At 47.1% G+C, this 12,222-nt stretch overlaps 2 protein-coding genes across 2 annotated transcripts in view; both read right to left on the reverse strand.

The window, feature by feature from the left end:
* Window positions 1–3,621, reverse strand: part of Pmar_PMAR022299 (hypothetical protein) — a gene marked incomplete at both ends in the record, with an annotated part of 16,833 nt that extends 13,212 nt beyond the window's left edge. Inside the window, 5 exons of the mRNA XM_002785512.1 lie at window positions 364–449; window positions 1,733–1,850; window positions 1,900–1,982; window positions 2,995–3,067; window positions 3,470–3,621. Of these exons, the coding sequence (XP_002785558.1) occupies window positions 364–449; window positions 1,733–1,850; window positions 1,900–1,982; window positions 2,995–3,067; window positions 3,470–3,621 (512 nt within the window). The remainder of the gene's footprint in view (window positions 1–363; window positions 450–1,732; window positions 1,851–1,899; window positions 1,983–2,994; window positions 3,068–3,469) is intronic.
* Window positions 3,622–10,294: 6,673 nt separating this feature from the next.
* Window positions 10,295–10,774, reverse strand: Pmar_PMAR022300 (hypothetical protein; the record flags this gene model as incomplete). Its single annotated transcript, XM_002785513.1, has 2 exons — window positions 10,295–10,591; window positions 10,637–10,774. 2 exons carry the CDS (start codon window positions 10,772–10,774, stop codon window positions 10,295–10,297), a joined length of 435 nt encoding a protein of 144 aa, XP_002785559.1.
* Between the last annotated feature and the right edge of the window lie 1,448 nt (window positions 10,775–12,222).

Genomic DNA, 12,222 nt, shown 5'->3' on the forward strand with positions numbered 1-12,222 from the left:
CTCTGCTACTACTACTACTACTACTACTGCTACTACTACTACTACTACTACTACTACCACTGCTACTACTACTACTACTACTACTACTACTACTACTACTACTACTACTACTACTACTACTACTACTACTACTACTACTACTACTACTACTACTACTACTACTACTACTACTACTACTACTACTACTACTACTACTACTACTACTACTACTACTACTACTACTACTACTACTACTACTACTACTACTACTACTACTACTACTATTACTACTACTACTATTACTACTACTACTACTACTACTACTACTACTACTACTACTACTACTACTACTACTACTACTACTACTACTACTACTATTATTACTCTCCAGCGTCCTTCAACTCTTCATAGACTATATGATCTGCCAGGAACTTAGCGCAAGCTTCAGCGTCGTATAATTCTGGATAGGCCTGTGGATACATACCAAGTATATCACCGTAAAATTACGTCATATATCAGAGTTTCACAACCCGTTTTACGCGAAGTGCATTGAAAGCACTTACCGTGAATAACACCGGGACGCTCTCCCCACTCAACGTGAAAAACTACGTCATTCAGCATCGTACGCCCATGAGTTGATAAAAGTATAATTTCATAATCAATATATATAACAACGACGATGCTGGTCTTAATAGTAATTATTGGAGTTTCACAAACCCCTTCGAAAGTGGCGTAATATATAGATGGGCAGAATTACGTTACGGACCGTTACGGTTCACTTTTACGGTTACGATTCAAGCCCCGTACCGCAAAATTACGGCGCCGTAACGGGTCTTACGGAGATGCAGAATACAAAACGAGGATATATCATTCATGTCGCCTAAATCTATTCCATGTAAATGCGAGTCCGTGGATGAGGCCAGCTTGGCAGTTCCAGGCCAGCCTGGGAGTAAGACGGACGCAATTTGCAAATGAGACGAGTGGCAAATGCGAAACCAAATGTTACTCTCTCATCGGTTCGGCTGAATCCGAGCCACAAAAAACGAGTTCAATAACTATTTGAGCTATCGTGGAGTGCATTACAGTGAATTTCTCTATCACAATTCTGAAGAAGCAGTTCAGCACCAACCGTAGAGTCGTAAGGCCTTTCCGTAACCGTAAACTGCTCGCGTCACGCACGCCGTAACGTAAACCGTAAGAAAACGTTACGCTGCCCATCTATAGCGTAATACTGCATGTGAAAAACGCTGAAGTGATTTGAAAACTCCTCGCAGTCCACGTGAAACACATCCGATGATCTACACGTTATTCACTGCGCACATGCGTTTTCCACTAGATGAAATGCGATATGTGTTTTTTCGATATCACGGCTGAAACTCCGATAAACATCATCAAATCGCATACACTCAAAAGTCTTGATATACAAAAAACACAAGTGGAAAAAAATTAACATTTCACTTCGCGAAAACCGGGTAAACTCTAACAAATACTTTCACGCGAGTTTCAGAGTTTCGCAACGCGTTTTACGTAAAGTGGCAAAAAACCGGATATTCGCAGTGATATGCAGTAGTCGTGAAATATATTTTTCGTATCGCAGCCGCCCGTGAAACTCCATTATTACGAATAAAACTCACAAAATAATGGAGTTTCACAACCCGTTTAAGGTGAAGTGGTGAAAAACGCGATATTATTCGCGGTGATATGTAGTAGTCGTGAAATATATTTTTCATATCACGGAAACTCCAATCACTACCAATTTGAACGGCCGAATCGTCGTTGGGAGAAACTTCGCAACTCCAATTTCATTCAATGGGCATAAATAAAGTTTCCTTTCCCCTCCATACGTCCGCCGAAATTTAATCTCAAATTCTCTGAAAAAACGATCATCACCAGAAAATATTCCAAAAATGCTCATCTCACTGGAGGTAGTCCATGAGTCGTTCCTCGCGCTTACAAGTGCTGCCATAGGAACGTAAAAATGGCGGCAGACCGGTCGTACCCGTCTAAGAGAAAAAACGGAGAATATTCTCGCAGTGTGGAAAACGCGTTATTATTCGCGGTGATATGCAGTAGTCGTGGAATATATACTATTCACAAACTCCAGTGTTGGGAAATGAGCTCATTAATTATAAAAGATTACATACGAATTCGGGTAGAAGTGTACAGAAAAACCAACAAGAATTTCCTCACAATTTTCATATCGTCACAAACACATGTGTTGGAGTAGGAATATATGTAATCGCTTTCCTCAGCTGAGCTCGGGAGTTTCCTATACAGTGTTGGAGTAGGAATATATGTAATCGCTTTCCTCAGCTGCTGAGCTCAGGAGTTTCCTATACAGTGTTGGAGTAGGAATATATGTAATCGCTTTCCTCAGCTGTTGAGCTCAGGAGTTTCCTATACAGTGTTGGAGTAGGAATATATGTAATCGCTTTCCTCAGCTGCTGAGCTCAGGAGTTTCCTATACAGTGTTGGAGTAGGAATATATGTAATCGCTTTCCTCAGCTGCTGAGCTCAGGAGTTTCCTATACAGTGTTGGAGTAGGAATATATGTAATCGCTTTCCTCAGCTGCTGAGCTCAGGAGTTTCCTATACAGTGTTGGAGTAGGAATATATGTAATCGCTTTCCTCAGCTGCTGAGCTCAGGAGTTTCCTATACAGTGTTGGAGTAGGAATATATGTAATCGCTGTCCTCAGCTGCTGAGCTCAGGAGTTTCCTATACAGTGTTGGAGTAGGAATATATGTAATCACTTTCCTCAGCTGCTGAGCTCAGGAGTTTCCTATACAGTGTTGGAGTAGGAATATATGTAATCACTTTCCTCAGCTGCTGAGCTCAGGAGTTTCCTATACAGTGTTGGAGTAGGAATATATGTAATCGCTTTCCTCAGCTGATCATACGAATTCGAGTAGAAGTGTACAAAAAAAACAGCAGAAATTTATCAAAATTGTCACCAACACATAATGTAGCTGACCATGTGCATATTTTTCAACACTCTTATGAGTGATAAACTCACCTTAGGAATGATCGCATTGCCGTCACCAACAGCAGCAGATGACGATAACAGCGAAGCCACTTTATGAGAGAACCTGCCACAGCAATCTGGTGTCAATGCGACATAATTCTGATCGCAGTCAATGCGATTCCCATCATCATTATGAAAATATCGGTTTTTTTTCGTAATCAGGATTATAATAGCAAAACCACGCATCGCTGACACCAGAAATTATGAAAATGATCAGATTGAACCTTTTTCCAGACTCTATTGCACTTCATGTATAGATATATTCTCTATATGTTATTATACAATGGAGTTTCACAGCCCGTTTTACGCGAAGTGGCGGCGTAAAACTCGGTGAAAAACGCGATATTCACGGTGATATGTAGTAGTCGTAAAATATGTTTTTCACTGGAAACAGCGAAACTGTATTGTAGTATTTCGTATAAATTTGCAGAAATTCTAAATTAACTCCAATAATTTCCCTCGTCACCTTCTGCATCTGATTTCTTTCAAAGTGAGGGTATCGTCATCATCATCAACAACAACTTCAGCATTCAGGGTTGCTGCTTCCAAAGGCTCGTTGCTCGACAGGGGCTCTTCTGGTACCACTCCTTCCTCAATTTCTGCTGCTGTTGTTATCATGGATTCAACACTATCACTGAGAACAACCTGTATTGTCAACGGCTGTTTTACACGGGGGCAAAATATCCGAAAATATTCCCATAAAAGTTCACGCTTTCAAAGGGTGGGGGCTTTGGAGGTGTCTCCCAATTCCCATGATAGCAAACGCAGTGTCGCGTGAGTAAAACCTGAGCGGACACAGGGAGTGTCCCCCCTCCTTCTACACGCAATTATTACGCGTGCGTCTCGCACGCAGAAGACAAATGGCTGTGCGCGTTCGTGCAAATCGTAACAATCTGCTGCGGTATAGGTTAACGTGATACAGCTAAGGAACCTTCTAGTTCCTCTCTCCCAACCCTCCCGACCCGGGAGATGTGTGACGGTTTTGGCACCTTCACACAACAATCACGTCGCGGTAACGCAGTGCCAACAATACGGAGCACGCTAGCGCGGGGTTTCGTGTTGGTGCTTCTCTACCGTTACGTGATTCCTCAACCACACACCCGTGTCACAAGGGTTATACTGTTGAATAGTAATACAAGTGGTATCACAGCGCTCATGCCAAGCGCAGTTCCGATAAGAACGACCTGATGTCGACTTTATACAATTTTCAACACGTTCCTATGGTGAAATGGTAACACATTCGACTGCACATTAGGAGGTATCCGGTTCAATTCCCATCGAAGGATATGAAATTAATATCGTAATATATACTTGGCACTTATTGGTGGTATTTAGTTAATACAAGATCGAATTCACTAAGAAGGCTGAGGGGATACTACAAGTGCATATTAACAAACACAACGAACTCAATTTTCGGCAAAAATAACTCAAACACTTAGAAACATTCAAAGTTTCAAAAGAAATATGCGCTGTTGAATGAGTGTCAGTAAAAACATCGTCACTGCGGATCGAACACGAGTACATTGAAATTTCCAATTTGGAAATGGGCGACGCATTTTTTTGTGTGCGTCGATATTCTAGCGCGGGACATCAAGGATTTACCACGCAGTATGAAGATTTCCTCACATCCTACGTTAAGGAGTGGAGACGTGTACGGCGACAAATCACATTGTGACGTCGCCGCTTACGCCTCCTCGTAAGGGCCTTGGTGATGTTGGTATGCAATGTTGGGACTTACTTCGATCAGCCGGCGCGCGCGGTGAATTGTGCGTTAAGATTCCACCACCTGTCTCCGTGTTCACCAGCCCTCCGAAGTTCCCGGGGGCTTGCTGGGTGAAGGTCAACTTCGTATCTGCTCAATCTATTGTTCATCCGAAGGTTCGAGTGACTTGTCCATGGCTTGAATGGGGTATATATTCGCTTGTTTGGCATTCGTGAGTCACAAATCTTCAAACTGAGCGAATGAGCATTCCAGTGGAAGAGGATGAGGGTCCAGACAGGTTCGCACTGCGCCTCTCCCAGACGAGTCGTTATGAAGTATCCCTTCAATGAAGGGATATGCAGCAAGGATATGTCTAGTGTGAGCTCGCTCCTCACGGATGAGGTCGTTGGTGCGGTAGATATGTTCATGCTTGCTCTTGCTGGTCGTGCTTTCATCTGTGCTGCCTTCGCCACAGACGAGCCTCCCGGCGATCTCATCTTGAGGAGGAATGTTTGCTAGCCTTGGGTCTTTAATGATAACGTTCAACTCTACAGATGAAATTCCAAGTAGCTCGGTGACCCTTCAATGTATTCATTTTTCGGCACGGCCATTTCAGTCTTTCTAACGATGAGATTCCACAACGTTTGTATTGGTATCACTCTAATAGCTGTGGTCGAGGCGGAGTATAAATATTACTGCGAATTTCAACTTCCTCTCCTTGCCATGTGCGTTGGCAGGGAGGCGGGCGGGCCATGGAGGAGCTTATCAATGCATGGCGCCTTGATCAATCCACGGCAGCCACATCATATTCGCTACAGGGATGATGAATGCATTGTCAAGGACTCCTCCAAGAGCGCAGCTGGAGGGTCTATTCGTGTGGACCCTCATTTGCCGTGTTCAATCGAGGGCATGCAAGGGAAGAAGATGTGTTACACAAAGAAGGTCGCTGCTCGTAGACCCACGATGCTTCAACTGACGGATTCGCACGGATACGATCTACTTAATGAACTCGAGAAACTGGAGCCCATTCACCTTCAACATCTGCGAGTTCCGGAATGCCAGTCAGCAGGCGAAAGTGTGGCGACTTTTGTAAGCCACGAGCCTCAGCATTGGAAGGTTGAGGTCCAGGAGGAAGACTGCCCGCTTCCTCGATGGAGGTTGGGTAGATCTCTTGGTGGGAACCGTCACGTTCGACGGCTGAAGGCAATCTTCAGTATCGAAAAAAGCGATGGTACATCACAGGTGGTGCCCATATTGAGAACAGTGAACAATGTTATGGAATTGGGTCCTAGAGAAGGCGCATCGAGAACTGAGGCATTCTTCTTCGGAGTTGAAACACGACGAGTACTACATCAGGGTGTTATGATTACCTTTCGAGGGAAACCCAGGATGTTATTTAATACGACGATACGACCCTCGTTCATCCTTGAGTCTGAGTAAGCACCCAGTTAGTCGTTGGTTTGGATGGACATCATTCAGTTACTATCCGTCTATGCGATATCCAAGTCGGTATCGACACACTGTGAGGTGAGCTGTGCCTCATCTGTCGCAATAGTGCGTTCCCGGATCTTTTAGGGCTCAGCTGGCTTCTCCTACGCCGGGACCTATACACGCAACACCTCCCGCGTAAGATGATCATTTCATCACTGAAGTGATGGGCTCATGTTCTTCTGGTCAGGTATGATGAGCTCGAACACACTGCCGAGAGCAGGGCCCGGGCGTTCGGCTTGGATGATACATTGCCGACTTACGAAGAGGCCGTGGGGCTGGAACGACTCGGCCATAGAAGGCGGAGAAGCATCTAATACACTACACTCTTTCCCTCCAGTCAGACGATTCACGCGTTAGATTCCGATGCCCAACTGAGCTCGGTTTTCATGTTGATGTATGCTGCTGTGTCGATAGAGGATGCTGTTCAAATAAGAAGGGCGAGTTGTGTTACTCAGTAGGAGGCAACATCGGAGATGCACTCGTGGGATGGTAGACGTGAAACGATCACCATTTCGCGGAAATAGAAAGATGTCGACAGTACCAGCGATCTCGAAACTATACCACATCACCATGGTCATCGCGGTACCCTACCGTCATACCGACAAAGAGTCTCCGTCATGCTGCGGATGCTGTTACTCTGCCCTACATGAAGAAGGACGAAACGGCAAAGACATCACGAACTGGACATGAGTAGTTAATGTCCAGTTGATGATCAAACCTTCGAGATGATACCCTCGAGGTACTGCCTCGGATGTTAATCAGTCGCGTCGCAACAAACGTAGAAACAGGGGTGGTGCAATGATTTGCATGTACAGGGATGTGGGGGCGGATGCATGTGACGAAGTAGGCCGAGTACTACTCGTATGATGTGAGTAGCACTCGGCCTACTTCGACTGGAGCAAGATTGAGGAGAAGGGACAGTCAGTGGTCGCCGCACTCAACGAGCAGAATTAGGAGGCGATCCGCGGGAATCGCCATTACTTCGAGGTCATCCGACAATGCATAATCTTCTGTTGTGAATGGGGTTTTGCTCTGCGTCGCCACGGGGAGAACATCTTCGACGAGAATGGTGAAGTTAAGAACTCCGGGAACTTCCTAGGGCTAACTAGACTCGTGGCTAGTTCCGACGATGGGATGATCTCAGGGGCCAAAGACGCTAGGTATCTGCATCATAGCATTCAGGATGAGCTCATGAACTGCGCAGCAGCCCTGATTTGCCAGAAAAATAGCTGCGGCTGAGCGCGGATCCTTCAGTCTGATATGTCATGTGGTTCGGGAGTCCCGAATCGAGACACAGCCCATACGGCAAAGTCATCATTGTGCATGATAGTAGAATAAAGGGAGAATTCCTTGGGTTTGTCCGCTGCGAGAAGCTAGATGCTGCCAGTTTGACAGAACGCATAGTCACGACTTTCGGATCGATGAATATTCAGCCTTCTCTCATGGCGAGCCAATGTTATGAGGGTTCGGTAAGCGGTGTTGCCCAACGTGCCAGAGAACAGGCGAACCCACCCAGACCAGCCATGTATATCTACATTGTTTCGCTCACCGAGTGAACTTGATGGTCATACAGGTCTCCAAGGCTGAAAGGTTCCCTGAGCTCTTCCAGACTCACAGCACTTTCTGGCGACTTCGGTGGTGAAGCCTATCTCCAGGAAGAAGCACTACCCGGTCAGCAGCTGAGGATAGTTCCTGAGAGGCCATGAGAGGCGTTGGACATGTCAGTTTCGTGCTCTTGGTCGTGACTATGCCCGCTCTCTTTGACAGCGTTCGAAACGCCTAGTGATACACTCTCTGCCTGAGCTGGCCACCGGGATGAGGATGCGTCTCCGAAGAACGCTCACTAGTTGGTCTACTGGTGGAGGTCCTGCACTAGTAGACCAACTGGTAGACTCCACTGGAGGGAACATTGTTCAATGAAATTGTTCCATTGTCAATGAGAGGGAGGGAAGATGCCAAACCCGCAAGGCTAAAACGATGTACCGGAGGTAGGGAAAACACATTGGAAGCACGGCAAAGAACGACAATAATTATCGACGATTCCACACAACATACAAGAACGACCAGGAAAGTCGACTTGATCATGCAGATCAGAGACACTCTTGGATAACCAGATCAAGCGCACTTCATAGTGCATAGCATCGAGGCTCTCCAATTTCTCCGCCAAATTGATAGAAAGTGGACCATAGGCAAATAGAATTATGTCAAGCATCGTCAACTGTTCTTCCGGATCTCATCCTGTCTCACGGTGTGCGTGCGTGCATTATATGTCAACCAAATGGAACGATCTCACAGCTAGCATGTTTTCCCGAACGGACTCCGATCACTAGCCTTGACAATATGCATCTTCTTCCGAACCACACGCAACATTATGTTAATTCGAGACACTGCAACACTGTGATGACGCTACACTGGTCTTATGGGAATCAGCGATATCGTGTGGCTCGCTCCGCCTGGCCAGATGAAAAGCGAGAGTACAGCAATGGCAATGATCAAACGACTCGTGAGTCAAACACAGCGTGGCTCGATACTTACGTTCTCCGCACGAGGCTGAATGCCACTCGATTCTGTGGCGAGGGAATCCTCGGAGGCACGGCTTCTAGCAGTGTTGGAGGCGGATGACGTTACAGCAGCACTGTTCTTCCGCTCGCTGGCTAGCTCGGCCCGGATCTGCTGTACTTTACCACCAGCTATGCAGCAGTAAACTCCTAGACGAATATACAATGGGTCCGTATAGATGGTTGATGGCTTGCTGGTCGACTTCCGCAACGGGTAGGTGTCCTTTAGAGATCACAAACAGTGTTCTATTATGATCGAGATGCTTGGATACGAGGCTTACCATCATCTCATCGTCATCAGCGGCTTGTGTAGGATTCCTTGTCTGACGGTTTGTCACTCGGATAAACTCCGTCCTCCCGAGTTCTTCTTGACGACATGGCTCGCCCTGTGCCGTCCTCCACACACATGTCACCTGAAGGGCGCGGTATTAGCCAAGACTAACAGGTGGTTGAGAACTCACATCCACTGTGAAAGTCATTCCCTCAGTATAAGGCAGAAACAGCACTCGGCCTTTCCAGTCGCCTCGTTCAGCTCCCTGAAATCTCCTTTGATGATCGTACACATTTCTTGGCCGTCCGACCTGGGAATCTACGCTTCCGGAAGAATCGGGAGTGTTTAGCTGTGCGTAAAACATCTCGAGACCCCAGCCAGCGTTCGGCGGTGTTGGTGATAGCGAGTGCAGCTTGACAGCTACGTAGGAGTACGATAACGACTTGTGTAACAAATATTCCAACGTCGCTATCCTCTCAGCATTTCTGTTAGATTTCTCTGTCTGAGACGACAGCACCATTACAGTGATGGTGATCTCAGTAGAATGGATCACCTCATGCTGTGCCCTTCGCTCATCCATGTTTTGCTGCGACTGATGTTCGGAAGCCAAGCGTTCCATTATAACGTCCCTCTCCCTCCTGTGTTTCTCCTTGTCGGCTCTTATCTGATAGGGCCACCGGAGACTTGTCATTGAATCAACGAATCGTAAGAGAGGTTGGTGTTGTACATGAGTGAGTTCACTCTCGAGGGCCTTCTTCACTTTCTTATCGTGAGTAACACGCTGAGCGGCCCTTACTGCTGCCTCGAGCTCACGTTCGAGGTGGACAACCCTGCCAGGCGAGCATGGCGAACTAGGACGGTTTCCACACGATGAAACAATAGCCACAAGCCTCCCTCAAGATGTTAGATTCCTTCCAACGTAGACCTAACCTCTGCTGTTCTCGTCGTAGTGCGGCCTCCACCTCGGTAACATACTCCCGATCAACCTCATCCCTGCTGCTACTCCCACTTTCCGCTGAGTCCCTCGCGCGTTCAGCCTAGTGAGCACCGAAGACGTCAACGGATGCATTAAGCGGCAATGATTATACCTCTCGGCGGGCCTCCGATAATTCTTCTTCTAATTTGTCGTTCCTTCGAAGTGCGGCTTTGAGTTGCCGGCGAAGGTCGCCCAGAAGTTCAGCATTTTCATCTAACGGATCTTTCCTGTTCAACGTTAAAGCATTGTAGCGTTGTTATCTACTCATGGATGGTCTGTGAGCAATCGCCACCTCAGCAGGTGGTTCGCGTGACCTTCCCTCTTCTGACCTCTTGGTTTCCAACGAGGCCAGTCTCGTGAGGATCGCCTCGGCCAAACCTTGAGGGATTCTCTTCCGACTGGAGCCTTTCAGTTGGCTTACCAATAGGTTTGAAGGTTATCCGTTGGCTATACTCGTAAAGCCAATCGTTGCTGGTCCACATCGTATGAGTTGGGTCCTTCCCAGACTCAGTGATGTTGATGAGTAAGTCGATGCCCGACAAAGCCGAGGGATCGTCAATGTCCGCAACGCACAATGTCATGACAATTACCTAGTAAAGACACCCTCATAGGATGAGGAGCTTTTCGACGTTTACCCGGCCTTTCCTGATGTCAGTCTCGAGCTCTCGTATGCGTTGAGGATGGACGTTAAAGAAGTCCGACAGCGCCGACGGAATGTTCTCTCGAGCTCCTGTGATATCGAGAGGTTCATCTGGCGCTGTCGCTATCTGCATGAATAGATGCGTTTCGATATTGTGATACACGACAAACGATCTACCCAGGCTTCCACTAGCCAGTAGTCTCTCGAGAATGAACTCGTCAGGGCGAAGTTCTGAAGACCTCTTTGAAATTCCGGGCCTTCTGGCTCGTAATGCCCATGGAAGTGAGTTGTCGTCTGATTCGGCGGGCATGGTGGGGGCGGTATCTGTCACGCATTCCTGACCTACACTCCAAGCACGGAATTCGATATGATCATCGTGGGGCCCACAGAGAGCGAGGCTAGTACAGGAGGCTTATACAGGATCTGTTATCATCCGCGGTGCGAACTCGCGCGTCGATGGGCTATATCGAAGGGAGCTCCAATACTTTCCCTATCATCAAGCTGTTAAGTGCAATACACGACAATTTGCAATGACCTCATACCCAGTCGCTTCAACCTAACCATGTCTTTCTCTTTCCCCTCGATGCCATGGAAGATCTGTGTTCGCAGATGTGTACGTATGTTAGCAGGTGTAGTGATGCTGACATACGTACAATAACTAAGTAATGGCTGATGGTTCGGATGATACTATAAGTCATGGTTGAATAGCCCGGGCTGCTCCTGTTTGGCAAAGGAGTCCGACGGCTCGATTTGTTTCGTGTTAACTGATTCTGACTCCCGAATTCGAGCCACTACGCATCGTATGCCGTAGACTACCGATTCCATGAGGACAGAGCATTTTCGAGTATCGTACAGATGTACAGTATGCGGAACAACCTCTGAAGGAACGATGCGCGCAGATGTTTGTATCAACATGGAGCTGCACCGAAACTCATCTTGAAATCAATGATCGAGGAAATTCAGCGGAATGATATAGAGTACTCTATAGTGCAATTCTTCTCATCATCACTGTTGCAACTCACGGAAGCTATCGTTTCCCGATACACGAGAGAGGAGAAAGAAAGCTCACCTTAGGCGCAGGGGCAAGTTGATGTCCGTCGAGTGCTGACTGCCAATCGCTCGATTTCGCCTCTGTGAAAGACAAGTCACCTCTGTAGTAAAAGTGACTCCACATGTCCAGTAGAGCCTCGCTAGCCTGCCTCACTGGTGTGATATAATCTAATATTATTGCAATCGCTCTGTTGGTCAGCGACAGACCCTTCTGTCCCCGGCCGGTATCCCCGGAAGCCACCTCTTGAATGAGTCGGTAAAATAGCATACAAATGGCCGTCAAGCTCTGCGCTGTCGACTTCAGCTGCCGTTGAGCTGCACTGTATCGGGCCTCAATCTCGGACACTTGATTCTCCAACGCAGAAGCTCTTCCCTCCGCGCGAGTTAGCAAAAATGAATCATTTCTTTCTCTTCGCACATCCGGAGTCCGGGCACGAGTGGGACTGTTATAAGCAGGGTGATCCTGTAGGTACGCCTTTCCATTGGTGTTGTTGATACTTTCTGCACGGATGAGGCGTTCCATCGATGGTG

Source organism: Perkinsus marinus (genome assembly GCF_000006405.1).
Source record: "Perkinsus marinus ATCC 50983 genomic scaffold scf_1104296932410, whole genome shotgun sequence".
Lineage (NCBI taxonomy): Eukaryota > Perkinsozoa > Perkinsida > Perkinsidae > Perkinsus > Perkinsus marinus.